This window comes from Tamandua tetradactyla, chromosome 13 (genome assembly GCF_023851605.1).
Source record: "Tamandua tetradactyla isolate mTamTet1 chromosome 13, mTamTet1.pri, whole genome shotgun sequence".
Lineage (NCBI taxonomy): Eukaryota > Metazoa > Chordata > Mammalia > Pilosa > Myrmecophagidae > Tamandua > Tamandua tetradactyla.
Genome location: NC_135339.1, coordinates 89,613,647 through 89,635,573, shown reverse-complemented (window position 1 = coordinate 89,635,573; position 21,927 = coordinate 89,613,647). Strand labels below are relative to the sequence as shown.

Here is a 21,927-nt window from a genome sequence, read left to right as displayed (position 1 = left end):
TCCTTTTTCCTCATATTGGAAAAGGAGATCTTTTATTTCAATGTCAAGCAATGCCATGTCCCAATTATAAATACATAGAGAGAGAGACCTGGAAAAAATGGAATCCAGCTGATAGCCCACATGCCATCAGTGGGAATCCCTTCAGTTCTGGCTCACCACTAACAGCCAGTGTGGTCTTAGACAAGTTAATTCATGTCTTTAAGCAGACAAGACATACAGGCTAAGCTATGGAGGGAGGAGGAGGGCAAAGAAGGACGAGGTGAGTCCTGAGGGTGTACAGGAAAGAAAGGGAGAAGGTAAAACCACTTCTAGGATGAACAACAGGACAGATGAGATATTAGAGAAAATGAAGGAGAACCACAAAACAAGATGGCTCTCGATTTTTCCTTATCAGTGACAGCAGGTCAACAGAAATACAGTTAATCCTGATATAATATACGGACTTAAAAATGAAGGAGGGCAAAATTTCACTTGGGAAGTTAGTTCACATCTTCACCCAGTTCCCACCTCAATTAGGGAATTTACAGAACCCAGAGAAGTTTACAATGCAATTATCATCCTATAAGCCACTGACTGTGTGCTGGTTTGAAGGGAAGTATGCCCCCTAAGAAAAGCCATGTTTTAATATGGATCCCATTTCTTAAGGGTAGAATAGTCTCTATTCAATGCTGTGTATTTGGGACTGTGATGGGATCATCTCCCTGGTTGATGAGATTTAGTTAAGAACGGTTATTAAACTGGATTAGGGGATGATATGTCTCCACCCATCTGAGTGGGTCTTGATTAGTTTCTGAAGTCCTATAAAAGAGGAAACATTTTGGAGAATGAGAGACTCAGAGAGAGCAGAGAATGCTGCAGCACCACGAAGCAGAGAGTCCACCAGCCAGCGACCTTTGGAGATGAAGAAGGAAAACGCCTCCCGGGGAGCTTCATGAAACAGGAAGCCAGGAGACAAAGCTAGCAGATGATACCGTATTCGCCATGTGCCTGTCCAGCCGAGAGAGGAGCCCTGACTGCGTTCACCATGTGCCTTTCCAGATGAGAGAGAAACCCTGAACTTCATCGGCCTTCTTGAACCAAGGTATCTTTCCCCGGATGCCTTTGATTGGACATTTCTATAGACTTGTTTTAATTGGGACATTTTCTCGGCCTTAGATCTGTAAACCAGCAACTCATTAAATTCCCCTTGTTAAAAGCCATTCCGTTTCTGGTATATTGCATTCTAGCAGCTAGCAAACTAGAACAGACTGGAAGACAAGAATGTAAAAAGATGATTACAGTTTTAAGATTATCGAAGATATGTCTGAGCAGTTATACAGTAAATTTAGGAACGTGGTGCAACTGAATTAATTTATACTGAAGTTAACCACATTGCTGGTTAATTAAGGCCATTTTAAGTAATTTATTTTTACAGAGATAAGACAGTCTGTTCTGCAAGCACCACTCAAGGAGGTTCCGAACGGAGGCAGGCAGGGGTCAGACGTGATGGGAAGGACCCCACGTGGAAGACACCACGTGGCAAGGACCAGCTTATCAGCCACTGTCCAGAATGGAGCAAACTAAAACTGCTTTTCCTTATTTGCAAGCAAAGTCATTGCACAGATTAAATGGTATATGGGAGGCATATAACCTCCTTCATAACCTGAAAGAGATATCAGAACTGTAATAAAGAATTACGGAACTTATGCATAATCTCAGGTCATTCCAATCTGACGCCATCTCTTACCGATAAAGACATTAAGGCTGGCAGAAATGAGAACCTAACATTTCTGCAGAGCCTGCCACGTGCAAGGCTGAGAAGTATGTCTAGATCACAAGGTGAGGAGATGGCCTGGACAGGCCTGAGCTTTGGCATCTTGGAACCACACCTCTGCAAGCCATTCACTCAGGGCTGCAGTTAGTACAGAGTCAGGACTAATGACGATGACAGTATAATGAAAATGGTCATGGCAAATACTAAGACCTAACTCTCACTGCACACCTGCCAAGTGCAAAAAACAGGCTGCCCTATCTCATTTACCCTCATAACCAGCCTTTAAAGAAGGCACTGTTACGATGTTCATTTTACAGCCAGGGAAAGTTAGTCTTAATGAGGTTACTGAAACTTTGCCTGTGCCGTAACTAGGACCTGCTGGAAGGGGGACCAGCAACCAAGACTGGGTTGATTCCAAAGCCCATTTCCTTTTACAGTTAGACCAGACTGCCATCCTAAAACATGGTGTGTCAGTATCTTAAAGAAAGTGTTCATCCCCAGGATTAAAACCAGAATCCTACATCACCGTGGAGGTATTCCCTACATCTGCTCATTTAAGCAGAGGACAAAACATCAGAGGCCTCAGCCTCCAAGATTCCCGTTACCTTGACCACTTCGCCACCATCAACTTTCATCAACTGTCTCAAGTTCTGCTGCAGCAGGTTGGTGTTAGAACGCCATTTCAAAAGCCCCAGAAGATCCACTGAAAACAGAAAAAGAAAATCAATTATTCCCAGCAAGAACTTTCTTTCTTATCCATGCCTCACATGAGTGTCTTTCTATGACATTCGAACAGAAATCAGCTCAATTTTGAAAGGCTAACCGACTAAATATTCCATTACTTCATAGCAAACATACTTAAAACCTAGTGGAGTTGAATCATTACTTCCAACTACATTCACCATGAGATGATTTCCATGAGAAGCTTTATCAGTGCATTCTGGAGCTGCACAAGGAGGACAGGCTTTTGCAATCTGCAGAGAAGGCAGCTTCAGAGCAGCAGCAGCAGGCATGGGAGAGGCTGTGGCCTTTCCTACCAAACTGCTTTTCCCTGTTTGAGAACGGGGCTTTTTTTAAATATAAAATAAAATAACACAAATTCAAATTCTGGCCCTTCAAGGGGACACTCCTGCCAGGGGCAGTCATCCCAGCTGCAGACTTGCGCAACTCAAGCCACTCCTGGACTGAGCTTCCTGCCTTCCCCACAAGGCCTGGACTTCGTGGGCCACACGTTATTCTTATGGTTACGTTTTTGTTTGTAAGTAGAAAAATTATGGATGGATTGTATTGGTTTTTAAGGCTCCAAAAATGATTTGCTTTTTAAGGCAACAGGATAAGGTAGGAAGATAGAATCCAAAGCATCTCTACAAAAGAAAACACGCCTACATAATTTTTACTTTCATTTATCTTAATATCCAATTACTTGAAAAAAACTCACTTAGTAAAGTGCATCTAATTTATTGTTTATGCTCATCAGGAAGCAACTTCGGTTACGGCAACCATATCCAAAAGAAAAATTCAGATAAGACTGAAAAGAAAAATACAATTTGGACTATAGGTAGAGTTCCAGTGAATAGGAGATGTCCCTTATAATTTAAGGTTCAAGCTACACACAAGGTATACATTCAATGAGGACCATTTTCATTTATTTGATGTTCCCCCCAAGTACAGCAGGGCAAGAGAAGAGTTAAAAATGAGAAGACAAAAAGGAGGCAGCATCACAGGGCACTGCAGAGTGCAAAAGCAATAGGTTCCAGAGGCTTAAAAACCATCTGGATCACCCAACCACTATATGGCTTGGAGCAAGTAACTTCATTTCATTTTTCTCATCTGAAAACCCAGAGACAGGATGTCAAATTCAGAGCTGAAACAAGAATGAAACGACATGAAGTATGGGAATCGCAAAGCACAATGCCTGCACAAAGTACTAACAGCAGTAGTAATGCAGAGAGATGAAACAGGATCGAGAAAGTTAGCCTTACATGGAAAATGGCAGCACATTTGGGTTTCTAATCAAAAGGGAAGCAGTGGGAAAAGCTGTCTCCTACCCACACTCACTCTTATTCCTGGGCTGAGGGTGATTTCCACCCCAGGAAAGCTACCAATGTTTCTTTAACAATTCAAAATCACCATTCATTCAAAACTGGGGACACTTCGGATATGACTGAGGCTGAAGTTCACCACCGTGTCATAACTTGAAGAAAGGTGCAAGTGGGAGAACTAGTAGTAGAACATCTGAGGTGGGGAACTCACCAAGCCCCCCTTCTGGCTACCTAAGGCAGACTGGGCTCTCTCGCTCCGTGCCCTCACTTCCCATTGAGTCACCAACATTTCACATGATTATTTTTTCTTTCATGACTTCTCTCTCTCCAGTAGTAGACTAATTGAGGAGAGGAAGCACATCTTAAACTTCTTTTTCTATCCCCCACAGCATCAAACATAATGCTGAGAACAGAGATGTTTAATACAAACCTTGATGAATAATTTACATACCATGTTTCCCTATGTAACGGAACTTAGCAGGAATAAATCAGAGTTTGAGCAAAACAACTCTCTCAAATGAGAATCTGGGCTCTGACGCTTCAATGCCAACCAGGCCCCCTTCATCTCGCACACACCTGACACACCAACACCCTGAAAAGAGGCACTGCTGGCTGGTGCAGATGAAAGCCAGAAGATTCCCCTCTTTACTTCTGTAAAGCAGCATCACAACTGGGGATTTCCTTGTTGCCAGGCAACGGCCGCTGCTGAGACTTAGGGTGTTCTCCCTGGGTAATGGTGGGGATCACCTGAAACCAGTGAGATTCCTGGAGGTGAAAGGGACTGGTAAGAGCCCCAGGGAGACTGATGGGTCTTAATTACTAGCCGATTTCCTGGTCCAGGCCCTCTTCTCTGGTGACATGAGGGTTGAGAGGGATTCTGTGGACGGGCCTCTCAACCCACCTATATTCAGAGCATTGGCTGCTATGTTCCAGGGCCAAATAACAACTTCCAAGCATGCTTTTTGTGCAAAGACAACGGCTGCCTGCAGAGTGAAAAGGCAAGACCCACTGGCCCTCACTGCTCTGGAACCCCTGGAAAAGCTACAGTGCCAGGTGGCAATGTACCTGGAGAGTCCGCCTTGCCCTGGAGGCTACAGTCCCTCCAGCCAGGGGCCTCTCAGGGCCACTCCAGAGAGTGACGTGTGGCGTACGAGGACCTCCTCTCCATAGCTCAATCCAAAACAGGAGTCGTCACTGATGACTACTCACTCCCTGGGCACTAAACTTGCAAACTTCCAGTCCAGTCCCCACCCCACCCAGGCTTGCACAGAAGCCGGTTCCCAGTGTTAGGGGGTGAGCTGGTCCTTCCAAAAATGACATGTTCGAATCCTGCCCCCAGGTCCTGTGAAAGTGAACTTATTTGTAGATCGCATGTTTGAAGAAGTGATTACTTAAAATGAGGCCAAACTGGATGAGGCAGGCTCTAAACCAAAAGGACTGGTGTCCTTACAGGAGAGGAAATTTGGACAGAGAAACAGAGAAGGAGATGGTCATGTGATAGAAGCAGAGACAGAGCTGAGCCACAAGCGCAGGATGCCAGGGCTTCCCAGCCACCCACCAGCAGCCAGGGGACAGGCAAGGGAAAGGGGTCTCCTCTAAGACAAAGCATGGTAGACCTGCCCACAGCTTAACTTCAAACTTCGACCCTACAGATCTGTGAGATAATAAATTACTGTTATTAAAGTCATCTGGACCGTAGTCCTTTGTTGCTGCAGTCCTGGCCATCTGAGACGTCCAGCGGAGGGTGGAGGGCCTTCATGTACTCATGAGATTCTAGAACAACGACAAGCTTAAGACACCTCAAAAATGCTCTGGACAAACAAGATGATGAAGGAAGCATGAGAGAAAAGTATCCACATGGTCTTGAAACATCTGAGTGACTTATTCCCCACAAGCCTAGGAGTCTACTCATAAGACAAGCCATAGAAAAGCAGAGCTTGTACAATCCAGTGCAACAGAGAAGACAAGGTGATGTGGAGAGTTTTCCAAGCATCTGATACAGGTCCAACTTGTCCAAACCGTCAGGACTCCGACTGTAGCTCTGTGCATTTTAAACTACAACCTTGTGACTTCCAAATAATGGGTTTACTTTTGTCCTAGGTTTATACTTACAGTCCAAAGGATGACTGCTCCTCAGGCAAGACTAAGAAGACTACTGCCATCATCTGCAGACAACCCCAGGGACACAATTCATGATCACAATGGATATTAGTAATCAAAATCCATTACCAGGCAGTAAAGAGGGAAAAAATTGTATTTTCGAGCTGAGTTGCAAGTGAGCATAAAGTCACTGTGCACCGCGGTGATAAGGTGACATCCGGGGGGTGCAATTTTTAAATGCAGGCTTTGAGCAGAGGAGACCCTGCTTCTTCTAGATGTGGTGGCGGCAGCAATGGCGCTGTGCTTTGAATGAGAAGGACCATGGTGGGGGAAGCGTGGGGCTGGGGACACTGCAGACGGTGGAGAAGGAGCCTGGAGCCATGCGGACAGCCCAGATCAGGGACACTGGGCGTCAGCCCCAAGAGAATGCAAGTCAGTGTGGGCCAATCAGCGGGGCCTCCGCCACATCTACTGTGAAAACGAAGACCATTCTCAGCAACCAGACTGCTGGCAATCCAGAAAACGTGGACACATTATGAAGGGCCCCCGAGGAACCCTGCAGAGGGACTGCAATCGTAGCAATGTAGAATTCAGTCTACTTGGGAAGAAACAGAAGAGGCTTTGGGTGGACAAATGGTGGGGAAATGTAACAGAGCTGGCTACAGTCGGCATTTGTCTATCGTCACGCACAGAACACGACTGGGGTGTTACGCTGGCTTCCGTTACCAGGTGAGGTCTGTGTGTGCTCTCTTTTCCACCAACGCTGCTATTCAGGAGAGTGGGTCTCTGGTTGGAATCCAAAATTTCTTGGGTGATAAATACATCTGTACAGTTCAGATGAGGCCAGGTGTGGCCTGTTCAGTATAACAAGCCCAGACAGATGAGTTAGTTTTTTGAGGGAAATGACACAGAACCCTAATCAAATTCAGCGAGCCACAACAGTTAAAAACATGGATGTAATAAAATTTGGGATGGCATCAATGCCTCTGGAAAAGGAACAGGTCAGCAGGCTGATGCATAAGATCTAAGGAGCTACACAGCAATGGAAACAAGATGCCAGACCTATTTCTGATTTTAAAAATGCAATAAAGTTCATTTGTTAAAAAAAAAAAAAAATCAGCAGGGGCCTTCTCTCACCATGCAGGGGACTTTAAAAATGTCACTGAAACCAATTTTTTAAAATAAAGATAATTGGCAATTATCTCAACCAGTAGGTGGGAGAGGGAAGACACTGAGAGGGAGGGTACCTTGCATCCTGAAGTTCACAGCAACCTCACAAAACCCCTTTGGGGTGGGTGTGGTGGTTTGAAGCTGGGTGCACCCCAGAAAAACATGTTTTTAAAGCTAATCCATTCCTGTGGTGTGAACTCATTGTAAGAAGGACCTTTGGACCTTTTGATGAGGTTATTTCAGTTGAGGTGTGACCTACCTCATTGTGGATGGGATTTAATCCTCTCTGAGTCCTATATAAATGGAATTAATACACAGAGTGAAAGCCATGGAAGAAGGAGGTTGAAATCAAAGAAACCCAGAAGGGAAGGAGAGACCAGCAGACACCACCATGGGCCTTGCCATATCTCAGAGGAGTCAAGGATCACCAGCAGCTGGTCTTCAGGAAGAAAGCATCGCCCTGATGATGCCTCAAAACAATAAGCAAATAAATACCCACTGCTTAAGCCGAAACATTTCATGGTATTGCTCTGAGCAGCCTAGGAAACGACAACAGTGGGAATTATTTCCAAAACTCTACAGACACAGAGAATGAAGCTGAGAGAGGTATCACCTCTTATTCAAGGTCATTCCCAAAGTCCTCCCAAGGCAAGGACTCAAGGACTTTGGTCTGATTCTAAATCTCAGGCTTTTTCCTTTACGCCACACTACCTTATCTCCAAAAAGTAAATCCAATCTTTTATCTCCCTTTAAGTTTAATTCCTTCACCAAAACAGAAGTGCAGATATTAAAGTATGACAGAGGCGCCTCACTTCCTAGCCCAGCAACATCCATCAAGGCCATTCCCAAGGGATGTAGGGAATGACTCACAGATCTATGCACCCTCGGGAGATGGCTCTGCTCATTGCAGAGCCTGAAAAAGATGGGGTTGGGGAGAAGAGCTCCCAGGGTGACCACATTTCTCCATCCAAACCCACCATTCTGAGTAAGCTTGGTGGAGCACACGAGCGTGGACATCTGGAAGGAGTCTTTGCTGATGGTGCAGCTCCCGAGACTCTGCATGCTCCTCCCGGTGGCAGAGTGGCCCTTCTCCTCTAACTCTGCTTTCGTCGAGGGCAGGCTCAAGTACGTTGAGGCGTCCTCCAACTTCTTTGCTTCTGCCTGCAAGTTTAATGACACAATACATAAAATATGCTTCAAAAACCAGCAACATGCAATTTTCTCCACCCTTCATTAACCTTAATCCTTTCACCCACCCCAAGATTTGCTTCTTATATTGGGCAAAACTACTTATTTCAATAATTTCCCTTATTCCCATGTATTAATTAACGGTAGCAGAGCATTTCTATATGGTACCTGCTGTGTTATTTTATATCATCATCTCTTATTAGAGAGAGCCAAAGGGCTGGTCATCTGCAATGTTCATTTACATAATTAAATGGAGCCAGACAGCAGCTTTACAACAAGCACAGGAAATGCCAGCTCAGGTCAAGAAGGCCAGAAAGGACTGAAATCATCAATATTCAGCAATAATGCACCAATAAAACAACATACCTTATAAACGATAAGGTCATGCTCCCCATCTCTTAGCGTGGTGCCATCGTATCTCATCAGCTTCACAAATGCAAGTGCAAATATTTTCTCAGATTTATCTTTAGCTGCAATAAACATCAATAATCACTTTTAACTGCCATACAATAACCTTACAACATACCACAAAATCTACCTTTATGAAAAAAATTATAAAATTTTCCCAACAGACGTGAAAGAAAACTAAATAAGTGGAGAAATGGATGAGGCTCATCAGTGGGAAGAGAATGGCATCAAAAGGGATTACATCACCCCAAACGAATGCAATGCAATTCCATTCAAAATCTCAGGGTTTTTTTTTTTTATCGAACTTGAAAACCTGAATCTAGAACAAAGGGCCAGGAAAAAGAGAATGATTTGGAAGAATATACAGGAAAGCCTGCAACACTTGAAGCCAAGAGTAACTACAAAGTGACAGCAATGAAGATGGGAGTTTTCACAAAGGAAGAAGCAGACCCAATGGGAATGAGGAGAAGCTGGAAGCACAAGGGCACAGTAACAACAGAGGGGACAAGGGTACTCAGTCCACAGGAAGGGCAGACCCCACCATGTGACAACTGATAATCACTAGGGAAACCATAAAATCAATGGACCCCTACCTCACATCACACACTAATATAAACTACGTGTCAACTAAACCCATGAATGTGAAACTTCCCTTTGGCAAGAAAGTTCTTCCCCAGATGTCTGCAGGTGAGGGTCTCTCCCTCACCTGGTAGTGATCTTGTCATAGGTAAATCAGTAACCCAGTCGCATTCTGTCCTATGATGAGATCCGGTTTCTTGTACTTTTAGGGGGCAGTGGGGGTGGGGGGCGGGGCATGGTTTGGGAATTGAACCCAGTTCAGATCTGGTTTGCTTCACAGCCCTTATCACTGCCAGACAGCCAGACATGTATATGCTTTTGTATGTGTGTTTGCATGCCAGTGTGTCTCTGTGTATGTGCACCCTTATCCTTACCACATTACCAGACGTGTGTCTGTGCATCCGTGTTTCATGTCTGTGCGTGTATGTGTGTGCTGTTGTATTTTGTTGGGTCTGTCCACTGGACCCTAGAGTGTGAGAGATTGCGTGTGTTATTTCACTCCTGTTTTCCCAGTACATAAAAAATTGTCCAGCATACAACAGAAAGTCAGTAAATATTTGTGTAGTAGGGAAACGGCCAATAGACAAAGACGCTTCAAGTATCAAAGAACATAGAATCTGGTGGCTTGTTAGGAGTGGCGGTGGGAAGAAGGCAATCCCTCAGCTGGTCGGGAAAGGTCTGTTGGGGAAGATGAGTCACGTAGGACCCAAGACGTAAACATCCCAGGAAAAGAGAGTCCCAGTGAAAAGGCCGTAGCATGGGAATGGGATGGCCTGTTTGGGGACAGAGGCCAGTGCGGCCAAGGAGTAGGGGGCAGTGGGCTCCTTGGGGCAGCAGGGGCCAGGCCAGGAGGGCAGATAAGGAGCCTGGACAGAAGAAGTGGATCTGCTGTGGATTCCTCAAGTTTTGAATAACTACAGCACAGAAACAATAATTTCAGGGCTAGAAAATACGTTTAAAATTATCTTCTTAGAGTTGAAAGAAAAGAGAGCGAGAAGGTGCACGTACCCACCCACCTAGAGGTCAAAGGCTCAGATGTTTACCTGAGATAACAGGCCTTATTAATCTGTGTGTCCCTCGTGTCCACGGTGTCCCACACGTGGGAGGGGCCCAAAGACACTGGCTAATTGGATGAATGAATGATCAACCAACAACCCAAAAACAAAGAAAGGGTTAGAAGAAAAATATGTGTCTTCCTGGGAATCTAAAGACTAACTTGGTAAAAGGGCACAAGAAAACTAAAATAGCTTAATGTTCAAACAAGAAAAGACAGGTGCTCATAAGTCTGGCCTGACGTGAAAAATTAAGTCACTCCTCCTTAAAGCAGAGTGGTTCAGAAAGACAAGTGACATACCTGTCCGCAGACAGCTTTCACCTTTTATTAACATTCTGCATCTCCGCTTCAAGGGAGCAGGCTGAGTTTTACTGCATGCTCTTTAACAGCCACCATGAGGTGGATGGTTTACATCACACTGAATTTAAAGAAATTCAGAGGCCACAGGAGTGGGCAGGGCAACCCCTGCTTGGAGCTGCACCCAGCTAAGCCGGTCACCAGCAAGGATAACTCAGCTCCTGGCAGCCAGACCCAGGAGTCGTACATCTGCTCGTGTTCATGCAAAAAATGATGGGATGCATTTGAAGTTGCTAACAAGTTCCTGGAAAGGTGTTGAATGGTCACATCAGCACCAAGCTTCCCAACCCAAAACATATTCCGTCCTTAGAAATTCCTTGGCTGGCCTCCCCTTTAGGGCAGACAGCAGCATGCCTTTGGCTTGTGGGCAGCCACCGGGGCCTCAGTTGTTTCTGCACGTTTCCTACACTGCTTTCTAAGGCAGTGTCTGCACACAGGGCCAGCTGGAGAGCCCCGACGGCCACCATCATTCCAGGAGCTGCCAACCGGGTTTTCTCCAGCATTGCACTTGCAATGCACCACATGTTCCCAAAACGCCACAAGCTCTGGTCGTGGAGATGCCATTAATTATGCAAATGCATCTTGGTGTGTTGGGTGATAACATCTTGTCTATAATAAGCACTTAAAACTGACAAGAAAAACAAGGATTTTGAAAACCAAAATGCTACAGAAAACATCCCTATGCCCTGGTGTAATTTATTAATTAGTGAAAATGAGTTTGTTAAAAAAGGGAGAGCATGATTTTGTGAAAAGTTCTCTGTGGATTCTAAGACTCTGTCCTCGCTGTTCTTCCTCCATGTACACTCAAAGTGCCCAACCACCCAATCTCCAGCTTGGTTTCTCACCTTCTCTAGTAGGTTAGGCCACTGTCCCCTCCCAGACAGCTCTGCCTCCGCTTCTGGAAGTTTCTAAACCATCAACAACCCCAACATCCTATACTCACCTCCACCACTGGCTAAAGCAAGACTTAGTACCAGTTCCCAAATTATGTGCTATCACAGCACCCCCACAGACCTAGGACAGAAACCCAGCTTCACCCCAATCTGGGGTCCTCCTTGTCCATGCTATCTGGGGATACCCCAGAGCTGCAGTTCCCTTCAGATTAGTTCTTCTTCTCTATGGCAATCAACTATGTCCAGGGTCTTCTCTCCCTTAGCCTCTCGGAGATTTTCCAGATTCTTGTCCCCCAAATTGGGATATCTGACTCTTCACATCTTTTCTGTCCAGTGGGTCCCCCTCGGCAGGCTGTCCTGCCCCTAACACACTCATTCCTCCCTGGACCACTACACAAACAGCTCTTCTGCTTCTGAGAACCCATGGCTGCCCACTTGGCCAAACTCTGGCCTATGCCCCTCCTCACTGCTGCTGTGCAAAGCACTGATCCCACACCATGACCTCCACAACTTGGCTGAGGACACACCTCTCCCAAAGTGCCCCCACCCCACCCAACTCCAGTCTGCCCACTCTGTATATCTGCCTAATTCATGCAACACTACCAGGCTACCTTTCTCTAGCAAGCCAACCTCCTCTCAACTCAAATCTAACCTCTGCAAGAGCAGAATCCTCCAGCTGCTTTTCATGCACACATAAAGCAGGTGCTAAGCAAAGACCAGGAGGCCACAGTGGCCTTGCCATCCCTGAAGGTTTTGGAGTATGATGCACATGCTGATTTGAGCTCTCTGTGAACAGTTTCCTCCTCGGAGAAGTGGGAGAAATAACAGTGCCATCATGCCAGTATGGGACCACCATAGGTGCAATGAAAACATGTCAGTACAATGCTGTGCTGGGTACAGAGGAGCACGATGGGCGTCATCAGGAGTTATGAAGCTACTATCACTGTCCTGGAGCTCCAGCCGTCAAGGGGTGGCATGTACAATTGGCAGGCACCACCCCACCACCTGGTGGGCGTGCATTTAGCCTGGTTTCCCTAAGGCCAGTGCTGGGGATAGAATCGGGTCCCCCACAAAAGGCATGTTCAGGTCCCAACCCCTGGTCCTGTGGGGTGTGAATCCACTTGTCAGCAGGAACTTTGAGGTTTCTATTAGTTGAAGTATTCCAAACTGAAGGAGGGTGGCCTTCAATACAGCTGAAGTCCTCATATGCAGAGGAAACTGGACAGAGCAAGAACCCACGGGAAACAGCCAGAAGCTGGAAGTCAGCAGAACTCAGAACAGAAAGGAGAAGATGCCACCATGCACACTACCATGTGACAGCAAAGGCCAGGAACCCCAAAGGCTGCTGGGCAGCCAGAAGATACCCACCCCGGGAGGATGCCAGCCTCTAGCCTCTGAAACCTTGAGCCAACATGTTCCTATGGTTAAGCCAACCCATCATGTGGTGTTTGTCATAGCAGCTGGGAAACTAAGACAGCCAGGAGGCCATGGAGGGACACTGTCTTCCAGGATGCCACGGAGGGGCACTGTCTTCCAAGCTCACCTGCTCAGGGAGGCTTCCCGAACCTGCTTCTCCCACTCAACCTGAAGCCTAACCCCTGTGCCCAGACCCTGCTCTACCTAAACCATTTAGACAGGACCAGGGCAGAAAGACGTCCCTGGTTGGTTCCAGCCCCTCCTCCCCTCCCCCCACGCCCACCCTCCACCCCTAGGACGGACCTTGCGCTGCTCTAGACCACCCGGGCAAACCACCTCTCCAGGCTCCCCACCTTCCACCCACACATCTGGGCTGGCATTCAGGCTCCCCACGTGCTGGCCTGCACAGTCCCGCAGACCTCACGCCCACCACCAAGGACCAGGGGGCTGACCTTCTTGCTGGCCTCACGGTAGGGCCTTCAACCCCCAACTCCCAGCCTTTGCTCCCACTGGTCTCTCAATCCTTCCCGGGCTGCTGCCCTCCACCCACCATCCATGCCCACCCCACACCCCAGGGAGGGTCCAGGGCAGGCCAGGACCTGGATGACAGTAAGAAGAACGGACACGCTAACATGGTGGCAGTCATGGAGTCCCTTTTAAAACAGGCGTGGTGCCAAGGGGTCCGAGAGACCCCCTGGAGGAAGCCACCTCCTCTCAAGTGAAAAGCAGATGCTGAGGCTCACACTCAAATGTCTGCACGTGCACAGAGCCAGGACCCTGACAAGTGGCCCCGGGACTCAGGTCTGACCCCCACCCTCACCTTTTGTGGCCCACATGAAGTCATCAGTGACAAACTCAACCATGCAAACTGTCCCTTTCCCTTGATCACCTGTACCAACCCCAACTGTGGCCACTTTTCCTCGTCACCTGTTCTCCAGATATTAACCCAAGGTCAAATGGACACAGGCCATGAAGGGCAGGGACCACATCCTACTTTTGTGATGCCTTATTTTACGTCCAGCACAGGGCTGCATCCCTAACAGACAATTAATGCAACAAGCTTGATGAGAAAAACCTCAGAAAGCAATGATAAATTTCTTTGCAAAGTGAGTAATTTGAATTCCAGTTCTTTTCTCCTAAATCTTGACCTAACGGATGATCTTGCACCAATACCTACTATGAGAAAAGTTCTGCCAAAACCCAGACCCCAGGAGCCACCCAAACTGACAGAAGGTTTTGAGATCTTCAACTCCAATACAACAAGCACTAAGACCCAATTTCCAAAATATGTGTTACATCTCCTTGACTTTCTGATGGATGGAAGAGGAGAAACCAAAAGGAAGACTAGAAGGTGGTAGCAGCATCTAGTCGGGGGAAGCAAGAACAAAATATTAGGATCTGCTGAGCTCAGATCAAAGAACACAAGAGGCCATTTTTCAGAATGACAAAGTGGAAACTGAGCTAAACAGCTAAGACCTCAAAGTATTAGGATAACCAAGCTCTAAAACCAACTCAGAACTGGTACAGCCCATCCGACATCTCCAGCAGGTTTCCCCTGAAGAAAGCACATGGTCATGAAGCATTTGACTACTCACAGTCCTGTGATGATCGGTGCCGGAAGGTAAACCGAAGGTGACTGCGATTAACGTCTTCGATGGGAATGGCCACCTCACAGAAAAGGGGAGAAGAAAAAGATGAAGCACCTTTACCAGTATCTTGCAGCAATTATCAGTTCAATTCCACTAGACATCTCACGTACATGTGTAAACATTTCTGTGCTGCGGTGGTGAAACTATATTCCCCTGTCTCACTTTTCTTAAGATAAACTTTTTCTTTTTAATTTAAACAAGATGATATTGTAAAAGATGCCAAGCCAACCCTGGGAGTCAGCTGGATTTTTTTTAGTTGCTGTGATCCTCACGGTTATAATTCTATTTTTAAAAGTTGCCATTTTTGTTTTCAGTCCCAACACAGAGGTGTCTACATTCCCCCGCAGCTATGATGACCGGCCAGCAGCTGCATGTGACAAGAAAGCTTCCTTGTTTTGACATTACAGTATAGAAAAAAGATTTAATGCATGCTGCCTCTAAGCAAATATCGTCCCTAATTCTCACATCTAGCATCTGCATTCCAGCACCATGCTCGCCTGGTTTTCAAGTCTTCAGGCCCTCATTGGGTGGGCTACTGCTTACCGCCTTGGAGACATAAGCATGTGTATTATAAAAATGCAACGTGCTGAGGCAAAAGGAACGGGGCTCATCTCCCGGCAATAACCTCCATATACTGTCATCTCTATTTTTTTCCATTTGGCGTGAAGACGGCATGCCACACATAAAACACACAGGCGGAGAGAAAGACAGGCACTGTCTTTACAAGGCTCTATCATTTGTCTCCATGAAAGTCCTATTTTTATGTCCAAAAGGAGATGAAGAGTAAATGTATTCCAAGAACTGCTAGCATGGTTCCTTAGCAACCTTGAAGGAGTCTGCTAGAAGAGCTGCTCTGCCCACTCGGAGTTCATTGGTGAGATGACCCTGGCGGGGTGGGCAGTGGGCATTTCCCTGGGATACAAACGGGTATTTCATAATCAGCCTCATGTGATAAAATGACCATGAAAATAATACCTTAACGGTCTCAAACCAGCGTGGCTGCTTGACTTGGTAGTAAATCACAGACTTGTACTCCGAAATCGCTTCATCCCCAGCACCGGGGAAAATCACATGCTTGAAAAGAAGGCATAAAGATGCCACGTAAGACCTCGTAGAGCTTCACACAGCATCTGTTCTCCCACTCCCGCACCCTGAGTCAGAAGAGGACAGAGACTCCAGGAATGCCAGAAAACTCCTCTGCAGATGGAAAGAGCCCCCCACAATGAAAAGACAGATCTGTCTGCAGCCGGGGGCAGCCACCAGCCCTGCTCTCAGGCACCGAAGGCCCTGATGGCTGTGAGATACAGGAACGACACTGTTCTCCGCCTCTCACACACTCACCCCTAGTAACTTCAACCTTAGGGTCGGCAGGAAGTTGCTGGATTCTTGCAGATGATCTGGGAAAAAGGACTATGGACCAAAAGGGAGGTGGCAACATGCCCCTTCCCCTTCTCCAAGTGGCAGGGGCAGCACGGCCGACATTCCAGAGACGGGGCTGCTAGTGACCCTGGACAAGGACCACCCAGAGAGAAGGGATGCCACACCCGACTTGGCACAGCTGTCCCGCAGGTCATCACGCCCACCACCTGGGCCCAGGGGAGCCCAGCCCTCCAGCCCTGGTCCAAAGAGGTGCCTTACAGGGACTTGAGCACTTTGCCTGGGCACGTCTGGGACCACGAGGCCTACAGGGACAGACCCCACCGGCCGCCGTGTCCTCACAAGCAGCAGGGCTGGGCGGTCCACCCAGAAGATCACAGGCTCAGAGCACAGGCTCGGGTGCACAGATGCCCAGAGCCACCGCAGGGCCTCTTCGCCTAGCCCTCGGACCCTGACCAAGCTGATTGATTTCTCCAGACCCCTGTTTCGTCTTCTCTTAAATGGCGACAATAATGGTATCTGCACAGCTAATGCTCTCATAAGGATGAACGAAGAATTCAGGCCAAGTGCCTGGCTGAGCATCTGGCACAGAGTAAGGCCCAACAAATGCTTACTGTTCTTATTTCATCATCGTCATCATCACCATTACTATATGAGACCCTATAAATCTTCATCATCATCATCATTAAATAAGACCCCGTAAATCATCTTTATCATCATCACCATCATCAACATCATCATCACCATCATTAAAACCTTAAAATCTTCATCTTTATCACCATCGCCATCATCACTACCATTATTAAATAAGACCCCATGAATGACCAGAAATGAAGAAAAGCAGCAAGGGTGACTGCTAGACCCTGGAGACTTGGGTTTTACACCTGAAAATGAGATTCTATAAAAGTGTTGGGAAAATAGCCGGTCAAGACCACAGGAATCCTGAGCCAGACTGGCCGCTGGGGCCCAGTGGACACTGGGCCTTGGAAGACAATTCCAACGGAGAAGGAAGAAGGCACCTACGCGTGTCTGTGTCCATGTCCATGTCCATGTCCACGAATTTTCTAGCCTGTGGCAGAGCCAAGTGAACATTCACAAAATAAAACTTAAACACTAGAGACAAAACTTTGCAAGAAGAAATACCTCCAATCGCTTTCCATCTTCATCAAAAACAGACACAGTCACTTCAACATTCTTCGCTGTCGTTTTGCTTCCTTTATCAAAATCTCCTTGAACTAATGTCACGTAGATATCATTTCGAACATCACCTGGAGGGAAAATTATACCTTTACAACCAATCCATTATTCGTAGTGTAATAGCAAAGCTACAAAACGAATGTGCTACCTAACCTAGCTGTATATTATAAATACTATATTAGATGATCATGAAATATTTTCTACAAAAATAGTCTCTGAATTCAAAGGCATGACAAAGCAATTCTCATCATCTTGCCAAGACTTGTTGGAAAGAAGGAAAATTTCTTGGGTCCTAATCATCTATTTGGTTCCTCACTGGGGCCGAGGACACGAATGCCTCTGAGACCCACAGAAGTACGGGTGCAGCTGGCGGGCTGCCAGGGCCTGCTCCCCCCACCAAGGAAACCCCACATTTAACACATGTCCCCCATAAAAAAGAGACAGCTGTTCAGGCAGCTCCATGAATCTATCCTGAGCTCCGTTTAGAGCTTTAGACCTACTTTTGAGACTGCCAGTTAAGAGGGAACTATTATCAGCATAAGCCAGGAGTGTTCCAGGATTTCCCAAGGCCACCGGTGCATGGCCTTCGGAGCGCCAGGCACCTCATGGATGACTTTGTCCTAATTCCAAAACCTGTATTTCAAACCCAAATGCAAACAGGTTCTCATAAATGGTCCAAACAAATCTGCTGCTTATAGACATTTCCCATATAAGCAAGGTATGGTCCACAGTTTCAAAATGTGTTAAATGTCACAGAATAGTAGCGTTTTTTCTAATGTCTGCCACTATTTTCAGCCTACCCCATTTTAGATGCCTTTCGCATCAATTGAACAGTATTCAATGACCCACAGCAACCCTGAAAAACAAGAGGAGTAGAAAGAACATATTCCTACGCTGCACTAAAAAAAAACCAAAGGATAAAATAAAATAACTCAGTGGGTGCACTGAATAGCCCCCTTTCCCTGTGAGTATACAGCTGAGCCCCATAAAAGAGGGCCATGGGAAACTGCCAAAAGTGGGGTGGCTTGGCCCCTTTTTCACTGCTCATTAGCCATGTGACTTTAGGCTTGATGGGAATGATTCAACACAGCTTTCTCGGCTTCCAAGATCCTTATGTCGAATCAAGTAGGTTGTTAAAGCAGGCATTATTTGTGAACAAAAAAGTATTACAAAGATATAAAGGACAAATATTAACATGCTTCCCAGGATCTCATGAGGATCAAATCAGATTATTAATACGGCTATTATTTGGAAACTGAAAAGCAGTTTATAAACTTGAGAAATTAATGCTAACATGGAGTCCCATTACTGGTTTAAGCTTAAAGTCTGACCAGGCAGAGCAACCCTGAATAGGAACCCCTACTGAGCAGGTGGCAGGCTAACATCAGCAGGCATCTTCCTGTCTAACCTTTCCCGTCACTACTTGGGTGTGGTATTGGGCAGCTCGCCTTCCGCTCCCCCATCCTTCCTTCGATCAGTTTCTATCCTGATGTTTGCGGAGCATCCACACCTCCCTCACACAACCCACTGGGTTGGAGGGAGCCGACCCCATGCAGGTCCAGGTAGCCAGAGTGCATCTGCCACCACTGCTCTGCCACCACCCTACTCTGTCACTGTCCAGAGACCCATAAGACCCGAGCAGTCAAACCAGGAAGACTCTCAGGCTCCTCATTTGGAAATACTTGGAGGCAGGCATGCCATCTTCAGAGCATCATGATGTAGAGACGGGGAGAAAAGATGGGAGCTACTGGGTCCCTCTGTCACCCAGGAGATGAAGTCAATGTACAAATGAGGCAGTTCAGCAGATGAGGGAACTGCTGCTCAGAGAGATGAACTCATTAGTCAAGGCCACCAAGCTAGGGAGTAGCAGAGGCAAGAGTCAAAGAAAGGGCAGACAGTCTCTGGAACGTGCATTCAGCCCTATGCTCAGAGAATGCAGGTCAGCACGTAACCCACACCTACATAGGAGGCCACTTTTCAAAGACTAGACTGTAAAAGAGTGTTTTCACCTAATGGAGCCCCCTTAACTTTAATCCCACTCTGGAGGCTTCAAGTGTGACCCCAGTATCATACGATGGACACGGGGGTGGTGAGCCCAAGTTATCACTGTGAAGGAGTCGCCCAAGTCGTCTCATGGACCTGAGGTCACAATCGATCCATTCTCCAGGGCATAAGAGTGAACTCTGCAAAACTTCTCACCTGACATTTGCCCTATCAGAATTCTATGCACCCTATATTAGATGACTGAGTTTTACCCAGCCAAATGCACTCACTCCGGAAAGCCAGGCCATGAAATTGTTAAGCACGGATTCTTCTTTTCCACCCGATTCTGTTGAGCAGGAGACAAATCCCAGGCAGCCTGGTTGAAGGCCAGAACCAAACGTGGGCTGGTCAAGGTCCACTGATGATAATGATGATGATAACCCCAGCAGGAAACAGAAATCCATTCCAAGTGCTCAGGGCTGGGTTTCCAGGACATGCTTGTCCCTGTGACTTTGTTGCCAGGAGCCGGTTATCACAACTAAGAGAAACTGCCTCCCCTCAGCCTGAACACCAGAGGCTCAGCTCCCCCTCAGCCTGGACCCTGGGTCCTCATTCGCTGTGGCCACAGCTCCTGACAGCCCCAGGTGACCCATAACCACACCCCACCGCTCCTTGCCAGAGTGTCCACGTGCGACTGTCACACGTCCTTCCTTGTGACCGGCAACATTCCCTGCACAAACGCTGGCTTTACCATCACCGCTCAAAAGTGGAGAGGAAGCACAGACGTACCAGGCATGATTATCTCCGGAAACCCCATCTTCCGAGCCACGGCTGTGGTCCTGTCCACTAAATGAGGAAACTCTTTTCTAATCTGATGGATATCTCCAGGAAGTAATTTCAATGTTACCCACAAACCTAGAAAAACAAGAGATGGATGAGTCATGTTTTATCTTAACACATTTTTAGGAGATGTTTGCATGAAACCCATTTCAATGAATGAGCAACTTTTCACTCAGAAGTCAATGTCTTGGGAGAAGATGTGGGTGTATGAAAAGGAGAGGGGCAAGGCAGAAGGTGCTGCACAGAGGACAGCAGGCAGCTGATGAGCTGCAATGTAAAGCCTGCTAGGACGCCATGTACTCGCCAGGGGATGGGCACAGGAAAGGGGTACAGGCTTCTGCTGGGGACCAGCGCCTCTTTTGAGTCGATATTGATTTAGGATGAATCAGAAGGCGGTGTTTTTTCGAGAGTGGATTGAGGAGACTGTCATTTTCAGTTCTCCTAGGAAGGATGACCGCAGAGAGGGGCTCGGGAGGGAAATTCACAGCTTCACTAACCCAGGAAAGTCTCAAGTTGCTAAGCAGCATCAGCAGCAGGTGGGCAGCTGAGGGCTGGGCTGTGGGGGCGGCCAACCTCAGCCAGGGAGCCCGGGCCCTCTGCCTCACAGTGCCACAGCAAAGGGGGAGAAAATGCCAAGCCGCTACCCAGTGGTTTCCTCAGGGAGGGAAGATGAAGGCTTTCATACGCTCTAAAACTAAGCACCTTGGGCGGGGGGGGTGGCGGGGCACAGCTGACCTGTCAGTGTCTGCAACCCAAGAGTGGGCAGCCTGAGCTCCCCACCCCTGTGGAACAGATGGAAAACTACGTTTGGATAAAACGGTCCTGGGCAGCAAGCCAACAGGAGAAAGGGGATAAAGCAGACACTTCTCATGAGATCGAGAAGCGAGCAACCACAAAGAGTTCTCTAAAATTCAGAAGACTGGAGGGCTAATCCCACACCTGGGTCTAGGGGGTGACAGAAGTCACACTGGGACATTAGAGCTGACTCTGAGGACAGGCCAACGCTAAGGGAGGGATTCCAGGCCAAACCTGGGATGGCAGAGCCCAGAGAGGCAGCGAGCAGAGGTGCAAGATGAGGCAGGGAGGCTGGTGGGGACCAAGCCTGCAAGGCCCACCAGTCACAGCAAGGATATGACCCACCCAAAGAACAGTGCGGACACCCTGCAGGGCTTTCAGGAGACACGTAAGACAGCCCTAATGGCGAGTTCCCCAGTAGCTGGGTGAGAATGGACAGAAGTGAGGATTCCAGCAGGGAGGCCACTGCAGGAGGCCAGGAGAACAGTGGGGGCACTTCAGTTGACTGGAGGTGCTGAGACCACCTTGGAGGAAGAGTTGGCAGAACCAGAAGGTGGGGTGGCAGGAGGGTCAGCTCTGAGGGACAAGACCACCAGCAGGTGCCATGGAGCCCTTCTGGGAGCCGGGGACCCCATCTGCAGGTGGGGCTGGCAGGAAGGGCAGGAGCGCACACAAGAAGGGAAAACAGAGGCTCCAGGGCCATACTGGGTGAATTCTTGATATCGAGAGCCCACACAGCGAAAGAGAAGTCGGCAGCGGGGACGGGTATTGGGGACCAGTGAATCCAGGGGAACCACAGAGGGGTGGCATCCACGCCAATGGCACCCCAAGGCCCAAAAGAACAGGAGGGGCCAAAGCCAGGTGGGAGAAGCATTAAGGAGGGAACAGAAGATGACAATTGGAGAAAGCAAGCAGAAGCAAGCTACCAGGAAATCCCAAGAAGAATGGAGAAAGAGTCAACATATGAAGGCATGCACTGTCCAAGGGAGAATCTTATTTTTTGGAGTTTCCATCTCTTTTTTTTTTTTTTACTTTTCTCTTTCTTTTTAAGATGTGAAATTCCAGATGGTGGAAGGGAGAATTTGAAGAGGAAGAAAGGAAGCATAACCAATAGAAGAAAGTTCCC

General features: G+C 47.4%; 1 protein-coding gene and 1 long non-coding RNA gene across 2 annotated transcripts in view; one reads left to right on the top strand and one right to left on the bottom strand.

Moving 5' to 3' along the window:
* DOCK1 (dedicator of cytokinesis 1) overlaps nucleotides 1-21,927 on the bottom strand; it is a 564,538-nt gene that overhangs the window by 438,807 nt on the left and 103,804 nt on the right. Inside the window, exons 13-19 of the mRNA XM_077126402.1 lie at nucleotides 19,956-20,081; nucleotides 17,130-17,254; nucleotides 15,585-15,683; nucleotides 14,556-14,628; nucleotides 8,620-8,723; nucleotides 8,043-8,226; nucleotides 2,359-2,456 (exon numbers count right to left, since the gene is read on the bottom strand). Of these exons, the coding sequence (XP_076982517.1) occupies nucleotides 2,359-2,456; nucleotides 8,043-8,226; nucleotides 8,620-8,723; nucleotides 14,556-14,628; nucleotides 15,585-15,683; nucleotides 17,130-17,254; nucleotides 19,956-20,081 (809 nt within the window). The remainder of the gene's footprint in view (nucleotides 1-2,358; nucleotides 2,457-8,042; nucleotides 8,227-8,619; nucleotides 8,724-14,555; nucleotides 14,629-15,584; nucleotides 15,684-17,129; nucleotides 17,255-19,955; nucleotides 20,082-21,927) is intronic.
* Nucleotides 4,534-21,927, top strand: part of LOC143654445 (uncharacterized) — a 29,438-nt gene continuing 12,044 nt past the window's right edge. The window contains exon 1 of the long non-coding RNA XR_013161810.1: nucleotides 4,534-4,579. This is a non-coding gene — a long non-coding RNA (uncharacterized LOC143654445). The remainder of the gene's footprint in view (nucleotides 4,580-21,927) is intronic.